The 20,954-nt window shown below is 40.8% G+C and overlaps 1 protein-coding gene across 1 annotated transcript in view; it reads left to right on the top strand.

The window, feature by feature from the left end:
• Nucleotides 1–20,954, top strand: part of LOC126253699 (dedicator of cytokinesis protein 1) — a 443,179-nt gene that overhangs the window by 119,386 nt on the left and 302,839 nt on the right. The window contains exons 12-14 of the mRNA XM_049955225.1: nt 1,420–1,607; nt 16,005–16,105; nt 18,506–18,646. Coding sequence (XP_049811182.1) covers nt 1,420–1,607; nt 16,005–16,105; nt 18,506–18,646 — 430 coding nt within the window. The remainder of the gene's footprint in view (nt 1–1,419; nt 1,608–16,004; nt 16,106–18,505; nt 18,647–20,954) is intronic.

Here is a 20,954-nt window from a genome sequence, read left to right as displayed (position 1 = left end):
CCGATTTCCTTCCATATCCTTCACTCATCACCGTTGAGGGGCCATAAAACACTAATCTTTCTTCTTTCTTGCTTCAGGAATTCCCTACCTTACAACCTCTTGCTGTTGTTTCAATATTTTAAATTTTGCATCACCAAAATAAATTATTTGATACATATGCTGTAAACATTTAGATGAATAAAGTGCTGGCACACATACAGTAAATCTTATGATTTATTTTTCTTGCTTATAAATGTAGTGTCTGAGTTACAAGGGGGTACGTACATTCTCAGCTTGATCACACAACTCAAGTTGAACAGGACAAAGACAGACAGTCCATTCATATAAAATCACACCAATGCTTTTCTTTTCCATTTTGTCGAAGAGCACGATTTTCTTTGAGACGATACTTGGACTGTCTCTCTACCCCAGGAGACAGTGCTGGCAGCGTGGCTGGGCAACTGCTGTCCGTACAGCCTCAACACCTGTCACTGATGGTGCCCTGTTGGCAACTTTTTTGTCTTAACAACAAACATAACAAATATATAATACTGAAGAGCTTTATTATTGTGTAGATGATGGTTTATTCATGCATAAAAACAGAGGGATGACATGTATGTATGCAAGATGAGAAAGTTTTCTAGTGGCTATAAACTAATGTGTTCAAAAATTTACTCATGGCCGCATGAAGTGTTGTTACAACATTTGTTGATTGCATTTAAAATTTTTGAATAATTGCATTTCTAGAAAATGAATTTCATCATGTGTTTCTAATATTAAACAAAAATTGTTGTATACAATGTAATGAATTTCAGAATGAATAGTTGATAGCTAAGAGTCATAATTTCTCATTGAATCGATGAACACATGTGACAGATGTAGAAACAAGTCACCCAGAAAATTCTTTCAGTTTCGTCCTTAAAGAAGGGAAGTGTGCTTCAGTATTAGTGTGTGTTATTATTGGCTGTTGTGAGTGCCTCCTTAAGGTTAGTATTAGGTAGTCCGTATGATTCTTAGTGAATTTTATATTAATGATAGAAACATATCATTCTTGTCACACACATTTGCAAGTAGCCACCTGGGCTGTAGAGGAGTTGTGGCTTGAGGGGCTGGAGATTGCAGAAGGTGTCTGTGACACAAAGAAAATGACATTTTGTTTGGAGTTTCTGTAGGAACAGTCCTGAATTGTAAAATAGTCATTTGTTGATTAAGTTAAATGATTCCACTTGCTCACTGTTTAAAGGACGAAGGTAGAAGACAAAAGACTGATGTATTTAGATACAAATCAACTGTGTTTCTTCTTAATACTTGAGTACATAATAAACTTAATAGGAATTGTTGAAAATTTTGTAGGTAGAAACTATTTTTCATAGTCTGAAAGATGTGTGTGAAATTTTATGACAGTAATTACCTCTGATAATGCTTACTTGCATCATTTAGTTGACCTGTTGGGCCTGTTGAACTGGGCAAGTCATCCGGAGGGCCTCAAGGACAGTCTGGCAGCTTTAATGAAAGTGGATGGAGAAGAAGTAGTCAAGTTCCTGCAGGATGTGCTGGATGCCCTATTCAACATCTTGATGGAGAATTTTGATTCAGAGCTTTATGACAATATGGTTTTTGAATGTCTGGTAAGCTACTAATCATTTTTTATTTTGTGCATAGTGTATAAGATTTTGTAGACATTCTTCTAACCGTCGATAACAAAATGGTGCAATGCAATACAAACTAAAAAGGAAACTAAGTCCATCATTAGAACATGTTGATGAGATAGTCTTATTAGTGAAAAATGGTACCTGTGCACACACATTTGCCTCACCTGAGGCATGTGCTGTAAACATTCAGTCAGTTATTACATTGCCAAATGAATTGATTACTTGACCACAGTTGCTGCACCATCATGTTCACACCTGAGAAGCAGGGAGGGAAGATAGCAGTAGTGTACAGTCTAGTTCTCTTGTAAGTGTAGTGCTGTCACATGCTGTACATTAGTACTTGCCACTGGATGAAGTACAGAACAAGCAGAAATAGGTTGTATAGTATATCTCTCCTTGTCCACTCAAGGTGCTTCCTTGGTAGTATACATAGAACTTCCTACCTTGGTAATGTCATTATTTTTCACAGCTGTGTCTGTTGATTCGTCATCTGCTATTTGTTGCACATGATACAGCTGACACTTTGTTGAAATCTATGCTTACTGATTTTATCAAACAATGGAAACTCTACATATGAATATAAACAATGTTGGAAAAGATAAATTGCTACTTACCACAAAGAAGACACATTAAGTTTCAGGCAGGCACAATTGAGACACTTACACAAAGCTTTCTACCACAGCCATCATCAACAAAAAGGAAACAGAGAAACACACACCATTCATACACACAAGCAAGCACATCACATACACACATAACTGCCAAATCTGGCAGCTCAAGTTGTTTGTAGGTGATGCCTTCAAAGGAGAAGTCATTGTGGGTGAGGGTATAGTCAATCTTGGTGACCAGGAAGAAGGTTGTAAGTTTGAGTTGATTTGATTTATTTCATGTTCCAAAGGTCCAACTGTGTTGGATACACAAGGACGTGGAACGAGCAAGTTTTTTACAAATACAATCTGATGATCTTATAGCATATACAGAAATTTGAGTACATAATTATGTAAAAATTTATACCATAAATTCTTTGGGCAGCAATACAGAAAAAGAAAATGCATATTTTTTTAGAATCATTAAAACACTACAGAAAACAGATACAGAGCACACACAGATACAGAGCTCAGGTTAAATAACATTCTTAGTGGCATTATGTGAATTTGTATTATGTAGTATTAAAATATTACAATTAATTTAGTTAAAAGTTCATCTAGACTGTAAAAAGCTTTTTCTAGCAGAAATATTTTAGTGCTTTCTTAAACTTACTCTTGTTATGAATCTGCCTTTATTTCGGGAGGAAGAGCATTGAAGAGTTTTGCTCCAGTGTAGTGGACACCCTTTTGTGCCAAGCTCAAATTTCTGAGCTCGCTGTGTATGTCATTCTTCCTCCGTGTGTTATGCTCATGATAACTACTGTTTGGTTGAAATATCTCTCTATTTTTACAAACAAAACACATGAGAGAAAAAATACACTCCTGGAAATTGAAATAGGAACACCGTGAATTCATTGTCCCAGGAAGGGGAAACTTTATTGACACATTCCTGGGGTCAAATACATCACATGATCACACTGACAGAACCACAGGCACATAGACACAGGCAACAGAGCATGCACAATGTCGGCACTAGTACAGTGTATATCCACCTTTCGCAGCAATGCAGGCTGCTATTCTCCCATGGAGACGATCGTAGAGATGCTGGATGTAGTCCTGTGGAACGGCTTGCCATGCCATTTCCACCTGGCGCCTCAGTTGGACCAGCGTTCGTGCTGGACGTGCAGACCGCGTGAGACGACGCTTCATCCAGTCCCAAACATGCTCAATGGGGGACAGATCCAGAGATCTTGCTGGCCAGGGTAGTTGACTTGCACCTTCTAGAGCACGTTGGGTGGCACGGGATACATGCGGACGTGCATTGTCCTGTTGGAACAGCAAGTTCCCTTGCCGGTCTAGGAATGGTAGAACGATGGGTTCGATGACGGTTTGGATGTACCGTGCACTATTCAGTGTCCCCTCGACGATCACCAGTGGTGTACGGCCAGTGTAGGAGATCGCTCCCCACACCATGATGCCGGGTGTTGGCCCTGTGTGCCTCGGTCGTATGCAGTCCTGATTGTGGCGCTCACCTGCACGGCGCCAAACACGCATACGACCATCATTAGCACCAAGGCAGAAGCGACTCTCATCGCTGAAGACGACACGTCTCCATTCGTCCCTCCATTCACGCCTGTCGCAACACCACTGGAGGCGGGCTGCACGATGTTGGGGCGTGAGCGGAAGACGGCCTAACGGTGTGCGGGACTGTAGCCCAGCTTCATGGAGACGGTTGCGAATGGTCCTCGCCGATACCCCAGGAGCAACAGTGTCCCTAATTTGCTGGGAAGTGGCGGTGCGGTCCCCTACGGCACTGCGTAGGATCCTACGGTCTTGGCGTGCATCCGTGCGTCGCTGCGGTCCGGTCCCAGGTCGACGGGCACGTGCACCTTCCGCCGACCACTGGCGACAACATCGATGTACTGTGGAGACCTCACGCCCCACGTGTTGAGCAATTCGGCGGTACGTCCACCCGGCCTCCCACATGCCCACTATACGCCCTCGCTCAAAGTCCGTCAACTGCACATACGGTTCACGTCCACGCTGTCGCGGCATGCTACCAGTGTTAAAGACTGCGATGGAGCTCCGTATGCCACGGCAAACTGGCTGACACTGACGGCGGCGGTGCACAAATGCTGCGCAGCTAGCGCCATTCGACGGCCAACACCGCGGTTCCTGGTGTGTCCGCTGTGCCGTGCGTGTGATCATTGCTTGTACAGCCCTCTCGCAGTGTCCGGAGCAAGTATGGTGGGTCTGACACACCGGTGTCAATGTGTTCTTTTTTCCATTTCCAGGAGTGTATATTGGCATGTAGTTGTGTATATTTTAAGTTTACGAAAACTATTTCTACACGAGTCTCTTGGGTGCAATCTACATATAATTCTTATAGCTCGCTTCTGTGCAATGAACACTTTCCTTGCTAATGGCTGGTTGCCCCAAAAAATAATTCCGTACTCAATGAGAGAATGAAAATAGCCATAGTATGCCACTTTTGCAGTGCTAGGTTCAACACATGAAGTGAAGTGACAACCCGTAAAGCATAGGTAGCAGAGCTAAGCCTCTTACAGAGATCAATAATATGTGAAGACCAGTTCATTTTCTTGTCAATGTGCACTCCAAGAAATTTTGTTGTTTCCATTCTTACTATTGGTTGATTACCACATGTCACAGTTATCTCTCTCTCTTCTTCTGTTTTTGTACAGAATTGAATAAAGCTGGTCTTACTGGAATTTAATGAGAGACCATTCACCTTGAACCAATTAACCACATCTTGAGAGTATGTGATTAACAAGTTCCGCAAGATTGTTGTCTGTTCTACTGCTCATAAAAATTGTGGTATCATCAGCAAATATTGTAAATTTACACGGCAGGCTTGTACATGATGGTAGATCATTTATAAAAATCAGGAATAATAGTGGCCCAAGAATTGGGCCCTGAGGCACTCCACATGTAATGGAACTCCATTCAGAATCTGAGGAAGTGTCACATACTCCACCCGAGCTATTCAAGACAACTTTTTGTTTTCTGTCTTGGAGGTACGACTGTAGCCAATTGCCTGCAACACCACTTATTCCTACTAATTTTGCTTTTTGCAAGAGAATCTGGTGATGAACACCGTCAAATGCTTTGGATAAATCACAGAAGACACCAAGTGCTAGCATTTTTTCATTAAGGGTATCTAGGACTTCATTTGCAAGTGTGTAGACTGCGTCTTCTGTTGAACGGCCCTTTTGAAAACCAAATTGGCTCTTGCTGAGAACCCTATTCTTCATGATATGATCAGTAATTCTTACATGTATTAGCTTTTCTAGAATTTTGGAGAAAGCTGGCAGCAAAGAGATAGGTCAATAGTTAGTTAGTTCAGCTTTATCGCTCTTTTTGTACAGGGGCTTCACAATGGCATACTTAAGTTTACTGGGAACACTTTTCTGAAGGGAAGCATTGAAATTATGACGGAGAATGTCCGTTATCCACACACAAGAATATTTCAATAAATTACTAGATATATTATCAACCCCTGCAGAGTTCGTACTTTTTAGAGACATGATGATTTTTTTGAATTTCTTCTACAGTGACAGGATTAAGGTGCATTTCTGAAATTGTGTTTGAATATACTGCTTGACAAAGAGTTACAGCTTCAACAACATTGGGCTTGCATCATCTGCTGGGAAAGATAATGTTCAATAGCGGCAAGGTCTTGGGCATTAGGGGTATTAGTGTAAAAGGAGATGGCATCAGTAGTGACAAGCAGGGCATCATGTGCCAAAGGAACAGGTACTATAAAGAGTCAGTGGAGAAAATGGTTGGTATCTTGTATGTAGGAGAGTAGGTTGCGGGTAATAGGCTGAAGGAGTTGATTTATGAGAGCGGAGATTCTCTCAGTGGGGGCACAGTAACTGGCCACATTGGGACATCCTGTGTGGTTGGGTATATGGACTTCAGGAAGCAAGTAGAAGGCAGGAGTACAGGGAGTGCTAGGAGTGAAGAGAGAGATAGACTCCGAGGAGAGGTTAAGCATTGGGCCCAAGGATTTGAGGAGTGACTGGAGGTCCAGCTGAATTTATGGAATCCCACCACACTCATCCACATTCCTCCAGAACCTCAACACCTTTTCCCCAGTTCGCTTCATTTGGTCCTCCTCAACCCAATAAGCCACCTTTCTCGACGTTGACTTCCACCTCAAAGATGGCTACATCTGTACCTCCGTTCATATAAAACCTAATAACTACCTAGATTGCTACTCCCATCATGCACTGTAGCTTGCAGACTGGCTTCAGCAGCAGAGACAGTGGTTGTGTATTTATGAGTTGAGTTTGCAAGAATGTGTGTGTGAGCATGTATGTTGTCTAACTCGGAAGAAAGCCTTTCGGCTGAAAAGTTACCTATTTAGCAGTCTTTTATTGTGCCTTTCTGTGACTCAACATCTTTACTATATGGTGAGTAGGAATCTATCCTTTCAATAACATTGTCATTGTTCCATCCTGGATTTTCCATTGTTTGGTTTGCCTAATGACTTTTCTTCCATCCCATAACCCATGCTGTTTCCCTTCGTTTCTATTTTATAGCATATTACTATACTCACTATCTTTCCTTTCTTTTCTCTTGTTTCCTATGTTTTACATGTTGCCTTCCAAACTGTGGTGTCACCGCCAGACACCACACTTGCTAGGTGGTAGCCTTTAAATTGGCCGCGGTCCGGTAGTATACATCGGACCCGCGTGTCGCCACTGTCAGTGATTGCAGACCGAGCGCCGCCACATGGCAGGTCTAGAGAGACGTCCTAGCACTCGCCCCAGCTGTACAGCCGACTTTGCTAGCGATGGTTCACTGACAAATGACGCTCTCATTTGCCGAGACGATAGTTAGCATAGCATTTGCTACGACCTAGCAAGGCGCCATTATCAATTGCTATTTATCTTGTGATGCATGTACCGTCAGACCGATGTTCACCAATTATGGATTAAAGTTAAGTATTCCAGCAGCTACGTACGTTATTGGCTATATTAATTACCTTGTCCAGTTCCAGACCTCACGCCAGCCTGTGTGAGCTTAAACACGTGCCTTTCGGCTTCACCTCGTAGTGGCTTGGCTGTCTTGCCAAGTCACAACACAAACCACACCACATGCTCTGACTTACAAGCGACACTGTACCAACCGTCTCATCTGCACACAATACACAGCTATGTGACTGTGCTAATTGTTGGTGTCACATCTCATGTCTCACATTACTCCCACAGATATCATTAATCCAAGACTTTCAAATTGATCACACTTCCTGTGTTACTCTCCTGTATTTTCATGTGTTATTTTCTGTACCTTCCTGTGCCACATGTACTTGTACCTCAGCCTACCAGTATCTCCCCACCCCCCACTCTTTCTCCTCTCTTATTCCAGTTCGCACATACTAACCTCACCTAATCTAGTCACATCTGCTGTCCCCCCCTCTTCATACATATCCACCCACTGACCTGCAACCTATATTATAATCTTTTTCATTTATTTTTATTATTGATCTCACTGTGTTTTCACATCAGTTTTAATTCGTTTTGCCTCTCACTATCGGCCCACTCCCTCATGTTTCATATTGTTTCACCATATTTCATCTATTCTGTTCTTTTTGTGATCTTTTTCACATATTTTGACATATTTTTGTGAATTACTTCGCACATATTTCCATGTTGTTTATGTATTTTTACGCATTTTTATCTTCTGCCCTGGATCTTGTTCCTTGTATCTGTACCAGTAGGAAAGAATTTATTTATACCTAGCCAGAATCCTGTCCTACATACTGTTTCTTGTTGCTTGGCTAGTGGAATCCCCCAAATGCCCTTACCAACAGATTACTCAGCTCTGGCTGCAACCCCTCCCAACCTCTCCTTCCACAATGACCTCCATCTGTCCAGGTTTCACCACTCCTCACCAACATAGTCCTGCAAAACCATGTAGATCATGCGTGAACCTCCTTGCAATATCTCCTCTCCCTCCATAAAATTCTCCTGCTTTGCAATCCCAAATTCCTGGATCTTGTCTCACATTTGGAAACTTTTGTCCTCCAGGAACTTCTAGCATGCACAATGTCACCTCAAAAACATCTCCAACCTGTTCACTTCTACTCCAACCTTGGAATACCACTACCCACCACATCTGTCTCCAAACCTCCCCCACAGCCCTTCATAGCTGACAGGTCCTGTATTGCAGACCTACTACATGTACCCCACCATCAAAAACTTGCTCCCACCATCATATAGATTCCAGAATGTAAGCAGACTCAAAACACAATCATCAATCTTTCCTCCAAAATCCTTAGTCCAACAGAAGTATCAGTCCTTTCCCAAAGCCTTACTTTTTGCCCCACTCCCAAATTCTATCATGCTGCACTTGGTAAGGACCTTCTCTCCTTCTCCCGGTCCCTACTGTAGAAACACAATTTTGCCATCACCTATACCAATCAGACTCAACTATATCACCAACTATACCAATCAGACTCAACCCTTCCTGACTCAGTTCACTCCTCCATCTAGCTGTGATTCACCCCCACTGTCCCTACATCACTGTAGGGACAGATTCCCTGTTAACTTTCCAGAATTTCTTAACCTTGAATCTTACCTCCTCATCATTTCCCAAATCCCTCAATATGCAAGTTCACCTTATATCAACAGGAAGAACTACTATCCACCACCTAAGAACTGATCCCGACCTTATAAACTAATCTGCTAACAAAGGCTACAACAATGTTGTTTTGATCTGCAAGTATTACCTAGCAGAAGGACTCTTCCTGCTATAAGATTCGTTCACTTACAAACCCTGCCACAGTGACCCCATTCCAGAAATCCAGCACTATCTCCAGACTCTCCTCAAATCCTTAGACCCATTCAAGAACCTCTCTCTGGAGTCTATCACTCTCCTCAGCTCTACCACTACCCAGACTCCTACCTTGTACGTGCTTCCTAAGTCCATAAACCTGACCATCCAGGACACCTCATTGTGTGTGGCCGGTTACCTTGCCTCACTAATTACTGTGCTCTCACTGGGAGAATCTCTGCTCTCATAGACAACACTTTAGCCAATTATCTGCAATCTACCCTACTATGTAAAAGGTACCAACCATTTCCTCCCCCAACTCTCCACAGTTCCTGTTTCTATACAACACGGTGCCCTGCTTATTACTATTGACACCACCTCCCTGTCTGCCTCCAGTAGCTGAGTGATCAGCACAACAGAATATCTATCCTAAGGGCCCAGGTTCGATTCCCTGCTGGGTCGGAGATTTTCTCCGCTCAGGGACTGGGTGTTGTGTTGTTCTAATCATAATCATTTCATCCCCATCGATGCGCAAGTTGCCAAAGTGGCGTCAAATTGAAAGACTTGCACCCGGCGAACGGTCTACCCAACGGGTGGCCCTAGTCACACGACATTTACATTTTTATCTCCTCCCTTTATGCTATCATACCTAATGCCTGTGGCTTTTTTGCTGTTGAACACTACCTTCCCTTATGGCTGATGCATTCCAAACCGACAAGCTCCTTCCTGGCCACTATGACCACCTACTTCCTCACCCACAATTACTTCTTCGTTGAAGGCATCACCTACAAACACTTCTGGGGTACAGCAGTGAGCACCTGCACGGCACAGTTGTATGCCATCCTATTCTTGGACTATCTAGAGGAATCCTTCTTAACCACCCAAAATGTCAAACCCCTCACGTGATTCAGGTACATTGAAGACACCTTGGTGATCTGGATTGAGGGTGAGGACACCCTGTCCGCATTTCTCCAGAACCTTAACATCTTCTCGCCAATTTGCTTCATGTGGTCCTCCTCAATCCAACAAGTCATCTTTCTCAATGTTGACTCCCACCTCAAAGATGGTTATATTACTACCTCCATCCATATCAAACCTACCAACCGCCAGCAATACCTCCACTTCGACAGCCACCACCCATTCCACACCGTGAAGTCCCCTCCACACAGCCTAGCCACCCGTGGGCATCCCATCTGTAGTGACAAGCAGTCCCTCTCAGAATACACCAATGGTCTCACTGAGGCATTCACAGGATGTAATTACCCTTCCAACCTTGTACTGAAACAGACTCTCATGCCTTATCTCTCCAGTCACTTACCACCTCCCAAAGTTCCACCGTCTGACCACAGAGGAGCATTCCCCTCTTGACTCGATACCACCAGGTCTCTGTGCCAGAGTTTAGACTACATCTCATCATACCCTGAAATGAGGAATGTCTTACTCACTATTGTACTTTCACTTCCCACAGTGGTATTCCACTGGCCATCGAATCTACACAATACCTCATCCATTCATACTCAACCCCTGTTCTCAACCTCTTGCCTCATAGCCTTGTGATTACATAGATGCAAGACCTTTCCCATACATCCTCCCACCACCGTCTGCATCACGAGCATCAACTATCCCACCACACTCAGGACTACCTTTGAAAGCAGTCATGTGACTCACAAGCTAAGTTGCAACCACTGTGCTTTGTTGTATGTGGGCATGACAACAAACAAGCTATCTGAAACTTCCTGGCGGATTAAAACTGTGTGCCACACCAAGACTCGAACGCGGGACCTTTGCCTTTCGCAGGCAAGTGCTCTACCATCTGAGCTACCGAAGCACGACTCACGCCCGGTCCTCACAGCTTTACTTCTGCCAGTATCTCGTCTCCTACCTTCCAAACTTTACAGAAGCTCTCCTGCGAACCTTGCAGAACTAGCACTCCTGAAAGAAAGGATATTGTGGAGACATGGCTTAGCCACTGCTGGACCCCCCAGTTGCTGAACACGCTGCCAAACACAATGTTTTTCATTCAATGACTGCTTCACAGCCCGTGCCGTGTGGATCCTTCCTACCGACAACAGCTCAAATTGCACAGGTGGGACCTCTTCCTGTAATATATCGTACATTGCCGTAACCCCTCCAGCTTCAGCCTTCGTTTGTCACTGTCCTTCAGCTACCTATACCCTCTCCTGTTCCCACTCCAGCCCTACACAGCCTTCTGGTTCACCAGCACACCCACAATATTCTTACTTCTCTCCTTTCCCGCTCCCTCTGCCCCCTGCGGCCCCCGCCATCAAACTCCCCAACTGCACCTGACTGCCTTACCCTCTCCTCACCTCATTCCTGTATGCTCCCACAAGCACCCCTACACTGCTATCCCTGCCCATCCGCTGCCCCAGCCTCCTCATTACTCCCATCATGTGCTGTTGCTCGCAATTTGGCTTCAGCAGGCAGAGACAGTGGTCATGTGTGTATCAGTTGTATTTGCATGAAGGTGTGTGCGTTCTATATTTCAAAAGAATGTGTTTTGGCCAAAAACTTACTTGTTTATCACTCTTTTGTTGTGCCTGTCTACGACTCAATATCTCCACTGTACAGTGAGTAACAATCTATCCTTTTCATGACTTTGTCATTATTCCATCCTGGATTTTCAATTGTTTGATTCAACCTTTAGATTTGTACGATTTTTCATACAAGCAAAATTTAGTGGATTTCTTTTAGTACTCAAGTTGAAGACTTCTCATATTTTGTTATTTAGAGTCAATTGCCACTTTTCTCATCATACAGATATCGTGTTTAAAAGTTTTCAAGATGGTAAATGACGGCATCATCTCCAAACAATCTACAAGGTTGCGTTACTTTCTAGTGCGACCTTACTGATACGAATTCGTGGCTCCAGCCGCACAACCGAGACGATATTCTGTAGGCATGCAGTTTGATAAGAAATCATGTGTGAGGAATGGTACCAAAAGCCTGAGACTCTAAAAATATGGACAATTTCACATCGCCTGTCGGTAACACTCATTACTTTGTGAGAATAAAGCGCTAGTTGTGTTTCACAAAAACGATATTTTCTGAATATGTATGGATTATTTCTTACAAATAATTTTTTTGCGGTAATTCATAACATTCAATTGCAGTACATGGAGAATGTACGGGACTTGGTAAATCAATCTGCCACGAGTAATGAGTATGATGGGCAAACATCTATTAGGCGCACTACAAATGTAGTGGTGTGGACATGTTGTGAATGTGGGTCCCACGGGGAGCGTGCAAGGGATAAGTCCCTGCAGGTGCACTATCCTCTGTGCCCTCGGTGGCTCAGATGGATAGAGCGTCTGCCATGTAGCAGGAGATCCCGGGTTCGAGTCCCGGTCGGGGCACACATTTTCAACATGTCCCCAGTGAAGTATATCAACGCCTGTTGCAGCTAGGGTGTCCATTTACTTATCATTTCATTTCTAGCAAAGCTGCAAGGTCATCAACGGTAACTGTTCTTTCGAGAACAGATACTATCGTCATATAAAATTAGTTGCTCCCAAATTGTGACATTATCAAAAGTAAGGTACTTCTTTTACATTTTAGTACAGTGGTATTACCATAGTTCATATAGTAAAGGAAGTGACATCCAACATGTATCTATAATCATGGACCTTGCGCGTTGGTGGGGAGGCTTGCGTGCCTCAGCAATACAGATAGCCGTACCGTAGGTGTAACCACAACGGAGGGGTATCTGTTGAGAGGCCAGACAAACATGTGGTTTCTGAAGAGGGGCAGCAGCCTTTCCAGTAGTTGCAGGGGCAACAGTCTGGATGATTGACTGATTTGGCCTTCTAACACTAACCAAAACGGCCTTGCTGTGCGGGTACTGCGAACGGCTGAAATCTAGGGGAAACTACAGCTGTGATTTTTTGCACGGGCATGGAGCTTTACTTTATGGTTAAATGATGATGGCATCCTCTTGGGTAAAATATTCCGGAGGTAAAATAGTCCCCCATTTGGATCTCAGGGCGGGGACTGCTCAGGAGGACGTTGTTGTCAGGAGAAAGAAAATTGGCGTTCTATGGGTCAGAGCGTGGAATGTCAGATCCCTTAATCGGGCAGATAGGTTAGAAAATTTAAAAAGGGAAATGGATAGGTTAAAGTTAGATATAGTGGGAATTAGTGAAGTTCGGTGGCAGGAGGAACAAGACTTTGGTCAGGAGAATATAGGGCTATAAATACAAAATCAAATAGGGGTAATGCAGGAGTAGGTTTAATAATGAATAAAAAAAAATAAGTATGCAGGTAAGCTACTACAAACAGCATAGCGAACGCATTATTGTGGGCAAGATAGATACGAAGCCCACGCCTGCCACACTAGTACAAGTTTATATGCCAACTAGCTCTGCAGATGAAGAGACTGATAAAATGTATGATGAGATAAAAGAAATTATTCAGATGGTGAAGGGAGACGAAAATTTAATAGTCATGGGTGACTGGAATTCGATAGTAGCAAAAGGAAGAGAAGGAAACGTAGTAGGTGAATATGGAATGGGGGTAAGGAATGAAAGAGGAAGCTGCCTGGTAGAATTCTGCACAGTGCATAACTTAATCATAGCCAACACTTGGTTCAAGAATCATAAAAGAAAGTTGTATACATGGAAGAAGCCTGGAGATACTGACAGGCTTCAGATAGATTATATAATGGTAAGACAGAGATTTAGGAACCAGGTTTTAAATTGTAATACATTTCCAGGGGCAGATGTGGACTCTGACCACAATCTATTGGTTATAAACTGTAGATTACAAATGAAGAAACTGCAGAAAGGTGGGAATTTAAGGAAATGGGACCTGGATAAATTGAAAGAACCAGATGTTGTAGAGAGTTTCAGGGAGAGCATTAGGGAATGATTGACAAGAATGGGGGAAAGAAATACAGTAGAAGAAGAATGGGTAGCTTTGAGAGATGAAATAGTGAAAGCACCATAGGATCAAGTAGGTAAAAAGATTAGGGCTAATAGAAATCCTTGGGTAACAGAAGAAATACTGAATTTAATTGATGAAAGGAGAAAATATAAAAATTTAGTAAATGAAGCAGGCAAAAAGGAATAAAACATCTCAAAAATGAGATCAACAGGAAATGCAAAATGGCTAAACAGGGATGGCTAGAGGACAAATGTAAGGCTGTAGAGGCTTTTCTTACTAGGGGTAAGATAGATACTGTCTACTGGAAAATTAAAGAGACCTTTGAAGAAAAGAGAACCACTTGTATGAATATCAGCAGCTCAGATGGAAACCCAGTTCTAAGCAAAGAAGGATAAGCAGAAAGGGGGAAGGAATATATATAGGGTCTATACAGGGCCGATGTTCTTGAGGACAATATTATGGAAATGGAAGAGGATATAGATGAAGATGAAATGGGAGATATGGTACTGTGTGAAGAGTTTGACAGAGCACTGAAAGACCTAAGTGGAAACAAGACCCCGGGTGTAGACAAAATTCCATTAGAATTACTGATAGCCTTAGGAGAGCCAGCCCTGACAAAACTCTACCATCTGATGAGCAAGATGTACGAGACAGGCGAAATACCCTCAGACTTCAAGAAGAATATAATAATTCCAATCCCAAAGTAAGCAGGTATTGACAGATGTGAAAATTACCGAACTATCAGTTTAATAAGCCACAGCTGCAAAATACTCACACGAATTCTTTACAGATGAATGGAAAAACTGGTAGAAGCGGACCTCGGGGAAGATCAGTTTGGATTCTGTAGAAATTCTGGAACATGCGAGGCAATACTGACCCTATGACTTCTCGTAGAAGATAGTTTAAGGAAAGGCAAACCCATGTTTTTAGCATTGGTAGACTTAGAGAAAGCTATTGACAATGTTGACCAAAAAACTCTCTTTCAAATTCTGAAGTTAGCAGATGTAAAATACAGAAAGCAAAAGGCTACTTACAATTTGTACAGAAACCAAATGGCAGTTATAATAATCGAGGGGTATGAAAGGGAAGCAGTGGTTGGGAAGGGAGTGAGACAGGGTTGTTTCCTCTCCCCGATGTTATTCAATCTGTATATTGAACAAGCATTAAAGGAAACATAAGAAAAATTCAGAGTAGGAATTAAAATCCATGGAGAAGAAGTAAAAACTTTGAGGTCTGCTGAGGACATTGTAATTCTGTCAGAGACAGCAAAGGACTTGGAAGAGCAGTTGAATGGAATGGACAGTTTCTTGAAAGGAGGATATAAGATGAACATCAAAAAAAGCAAAACAAGGATACTGGAATGTACTGGAATTAGGTCGGGTGATGCTGAGGGAATTAGATTAGGAAATGAGACACTTAAGGTAGTAGTTGAGTTTTGGTATCTGGGGAGCAAAATAACTGATGATGGTCGAAGCAGAGAGGATATAAAATGCAGACTCACTATGGCAAGGAAAGCATTTCTGAAGAAGAGAAATTTGTCAACATTGAGTATAGATTTTAATGTCAGGAAGTTGTAGCCATGTATGGAAGTGAAACATGGACGATAAATAGTTTAGACAAGAAGAGAATAGAAGCTTTCGAAATGTGGTGCTATAGAAGAGTGCTGAAGATTAGATGGGTAGATCACATAACTAATGAGGAGGTACTGAATAGAATTAGGGAAAATAGAAATTAGTGGCACAACTTGACTAGAAGACGGGATGGGTTGGTAGGACATGTTCTGGGGCATCAGGGGATCACCAGTTCAATACTGGAGGGCAGCGTGGAGGGTAAAAATCGTAGAGGGAAACCAAGAGATGAATACACTAAGCAGATTCAGAAGGATGTAGGTTGCAGTAGGTACTGGGAGGTGAAGAAACTTGTACAGTATAAAGTAGTATCGAGAGCTGCATCAAACCAGTGTCTGGAATGAAGATCACAACAACAACAATTAATTTAGTTCACATTCTCCTTGTTGTTTTGTGATATTATATCATTCATTGTTAATATAATTTGTGATTCCCTCACCAGTTTATTTTTGTTTCAGCTTTTTATTATTGGGTTGGTGTCAGACAGGAAGTACCAACATTTCCAGCCAGTTTTGGACTTGTACATCCAAGAGAGTTTCAGTGCAACTCTTGCCTATAAGTGAGTTATATGTTATCTTTGCCATAATTAAGACAAACTGTTAAACTAAAAGAAACATAATGGCCAAGCCAGCACTTACCATCATGGGGTAAATGTAAACACTTGAAGAAAAAAAGTTATTTATTTAGAATTTGTTGTGCACCAATATCATGGTATTATCCCTTGTCATCCTGTTATCTAAATCCTACTATTCTGTATAAAGTATACCCTCCTTATCATTTCTTCACATACACCACTCCATTTCCCAGTTAATCATTGATTATCGTTATTTCGGTCGTATCATTATGCAGCAAAATCCTTCATGTGCTTGGCCATGTAGTCATTTATGTCATCTTTTCCATTACTAGTTCCTCTTTCCCATTCTCCATAAAATGAGTCAGTTACATTCTTTATCACAACTATTTGTACCTTGAAGGAGATCGGCAAACAAATATGTGCCATCCTCATCATAATTTGCATCTGTCATTCATTTGTGTACATTTCTAAAAGGTGTCTCAGATCAGTTATTAGAGAACAATTTTATGATATACTCTACAATACATCCAATTTATCTTCATTGCTGCAGAAGCATAGCAGATTTTGCCAAATTCATTTTACTTAGCCTTTGTATTTGCAAGCAATGTTTGAGTTGGAATTGTGACTCCATTAAGAAGAGAAGAAGTGCTAGATTTGGAAGCCACATGTACAAGAAAGGTAATTTCAAACAGCAGTAGCTAAATTAATCCGAAATTGACAAGGAATAACTAAAACTTGCTTGTAGAACCATCCTGGCATTAACTGGAAGTGGTTTAAGAAAAAATATCAGTACCGAGTTGCACTACACTTCTGTCAAATGAGTCAAGTGCTCTATAAAGAAAGGTCTATATAAACTACAATACATGGAAAAACATTGTGCTTGTAATGACCTCAGTTGCAATGAGGTCTATTCTGCCATTGGAATAGTGGAAAATTGTAGGAAACTTTAAAGGGAAATAAAAGTTACAAAGCTGCTTCAGGAAACCATAAGTAACTATTCTAGAGAAAATAAATAATGATGTACATTATGTTTGTAGTTTTATACACAAGAAACTGTATCTTTCTTTATCTGCTTTTTCAGTGGGGGCTGTTTCCAAATAGTTGCTCCTGGGCTTTTTCATGTATTTCTTTGCCAGATTCATTCTGATGGTATGTTTCCCTCAGTCCCTGAACTCTGTAATATAACATCTCTGTACTATCTGTGGCACCCATCAATCATCTGTTTGGAAAACTTGATTCCATGTTCCTCCTTCCCGACTTGCTTTTTATTTTGTCTTCGTTGTGTTGTAACATTTAGTCGAAACATCCCCCCCCCCCACACCCACACACACACCAAAAAAAAAAAAAAAAAACTTTTTATCTGCTTTCTTTGTTTTAGTGTGTTGTGTTGCTTTCTGTATGCTCTCCCATTTTTCACTTAAATTCGTTCAGTGCCACTACTCCCTATTCCTCCTTTCATTTGTTTCCTCACTCTCTCTTTGTTTTATCAACTCAAACAGTTTTACCAGTTGTTTTCCATCCCTGAGCTGGCAATACAGGGTGTACATAAAGTCCGGGAACACTTTCAATTATTCATTGCACAAAAACCAAACACTGTACAGATGTCATACATATTGCATTTTGAATAGAAACTCTGAAAGTTTTTACAAACATTCGATATGCAAACCATGAGTGGAAGATGTCAATATGGTAATTGAATTCTTGCCATACCCATCCCAGCTTGGCATCGTCGACCGTGGCAGTCGCTTCTCTACTGGAGCTCTGCTACATCACATGGTAGAGGCGGTACATGCACTAGATCTTTAACATGTCCCAACAGAAAAAAGTCACACGGAGTGAGATCTGGTGATCGGGGAGTCCATTTGATGAACTTCAACATACAGAAATCTCGCTTCGCACCTGAACTCACCATGTTTGTGACTAGCGTTGACTATCGGCAAATGACCAAACTATGCTGTGGCAGTATACATGGAAAAAAACGTCCAGAGTTTCTCTTCAAAATGACATATGTATGATATCTGTACAATGTTTTGTTCTTGTGCAATAAATAATTGAAATTGTTCCTGGACTTTATGTACACCTTGTATGTTAGCTTGTATATCTTATATTGCTCCCAGCCCTGACCTTTTACCCTTTCTTTGCATAATTTCCATTCAAATCTACTTGCACTACTATAGATCTATTCCTTTTCTGGGACTACATATGCAATACATGTTACAATTTTTCCAATGACAGAAGTTTTCCACATATTTTTGGCATTGTTGTTTACAGTGTACCTTTTGGGTAATACAAGAATCTGTTATTAATATTCATGCTCCAGTATATGTAATTATATTATTGCTTGCAATACATCATTTATTAATTCTGTGCTTTTACCATTTACAGTAAATTGATTGTTGTTCTGAAGTATCATATTGATAATGCCAGTTCAACAGATAGTCAAGACAAAGACATGTTGTTGAGAACAATGAAGTCTTTACAGTACTGCATGCGTTTTGTTGTACGATCACGGCAGCTTTTTGCAGAGTAAGTTGTAACATGTAGATTTTGTTTTTATATATAGCTATAATTTTTAAACAGAAAATAAGAACTGAATTTCCATTTGTTGTGCTCATTTTCTTACAATTCTTTGTTCGTCACCTTTCGAAACATTTTTTCCAGTTTAGTTCCACAATAATAAAAGATAGCTACATACAAGAAAGAGCTCCAGAGTAGAAAAGTGCGACTGAATTAAAGTGGTGAGAAAAATATTTGTTGCAAGTTTTTCTGTGGAAAAAGAATGTAAGACTGTTTTACAGTGGCTAGGAAATTGTGCTGTTCTGACAGATTTACCTGAAAATACCAATAACAGCCAAGAGAAGATGAATTTTACATTTAGGATTCAGAGTCTATAATTCAAAGTATCTTTTCAGTGTCATTGTTGAAAATATTATTATAGAATCAGTCCCCAGATATTGAAACTTCCCAACAGATTAAAATTATGTACTGGACCAGCATTCACACCTGGATCCATTGCTTTAAATGTTCAGAAATATGTAACTATGTATGTTAGAAAACATATTGTCTTATTACTACAGTGACAATGAGTAATGTTTGGAATCGATCAACTTGCAGAGGAGTAACAATGTGTGCAGAAGTGAAATAAAATGCTCACATAGGTTCAGTTGTGAGTAAAAGCAGATGGCAGACTTCAGTTCATTGTTGCAGAACACTAGGGAAATGCAATAAGTCTTTGAAGGAGATCGCTTACAGAGCATGCGACCCATCCTACAATATTGCTCAAGTGTTTGAGACCCATACTAGAAAGGATTAACAGCAATATTGAACATATATAAAGAAGAGCAAAATGAAATGTTATACATTTGTTTGACCCATGGGAGAGCATCTTGGAGATTCTGAAAGAACTGAACTGGGAGATATTGAAAGATAGACACAAACTATACTGTGAAAGAAAGTTTCAAGTACCAACTTTTATATGATTAGTCTAGGAATATACTAAAACCTCCTAGGTATTGCTCCTATAGGCTTGATTAATTACAGTGCACACAGAGGCATTTAAGCAGTCATTCTTACCAGGACTCCATATGTGAATGGAACAGGAAAAAAGCCCTAATAATTGGTATAATGGGAAATACCTGCTGCAATGCACTTTATAGTGGTTTGCAGAGTGTGGCTGTAGAAGTAGATGTAAAATGCAATGTTCTTACCTATTGATTACTCACCATAGTTGCTGTAGAATGTACCAGTAGCTAATATGGACCACAACCAAATTTGCTGTAATCATTTTGTGCATGAATCTAGTAGTCATGCTTGGAAAAAATGTTCCCATGACATGAATAAGTTTTCAAGCACTAAGACCTAATTTCAGCTACTTAACTCTGAATTATCACAGGGCATGATTGCATACTGAAGATAATTTGTTGCAGGCCTCATAATCATGAATTCATTTTTAGTGACAATTAATTGACTTTGTGATGCCCCATTGGGGTTCCCTGTCACTACTATATTGATCAGGTATTGAAAGCAACTCATACACTTTTACTGATAGCAAAATCAGATTGTTTGAGAGACGTCACAATTTATAAACGCTCCAAAATTATTATCCACTCTATCACTGCTTATTATACACCACGAAAACCAAACAACCCTTATAAAAAACATATAAGCTCAGATAAGGTAATAGAAATGTAGCCGTTCGGGTACTGGGATTATTATTATTATTATTATTATTATTATGGATCTGTTGCACATCTTTCTCTAAAACTAATAAGTCAAGGGATGCACAGTACTACAGTGTTTTTTATCTGAACCTACTACAAGCGTGTACCAATCTCATTCTTTCATTTCTTAAAAAATATGTAAACAAAGATCTATGTGTCACCCTAATCAGTAGTAAGTTAAGACATCTCCTTCATTATTAATTAATCAGTATCATCCCTAGTCATCAGCCATGGAAAAAGTTTCTTTTCGTTTATCATCCTTCCTTTGCCAGTACAAATGCAGCAACAATCCAACAATGCTGCTACAGTCATGGATAACTTGCTTCATATCTGGTTTCTCCTACATATTTAGTAATTTATAAGGTGGTTTTTCCTTATATAAAACCTTTTCTTTTATATAAAGTTTTACACCATACATCTGATGGCATAACTGCTTTCCCTTATCAGATTTAATTGCTTCTCATATAGTGCTAAGAGCAGTACATGCAGTGTATGTTTTCTTCTGAGTTAAATAACTGCTTTGACTTCATTACAGTCTTTGCAGAGGAAATTAAAACATATTTTCTGTTTATTATCTTTTTCAATCAAGTGTGAAATATATTCTGGGGTAACTA

Source organism: Schistocerca nitens, chromosome 4 (assembly GCF_023898315.1).
Source record: "Schistocerca nitens isolate TAMUIC-IGC-003100 chromosome 4, iqSchNite1.1, whole genome shotgun sequence".
NCBI classification, from domain to species: domain Eukaryota; kingdom Metazoa; phylum Arthropoda; class Insecta; order Orthoptera; family Acrididae; genus Schistocerca; species Schistocerca nitens.
This window is presented reverse-complemented; position numbering and strand designations above follow the sequence as displayed.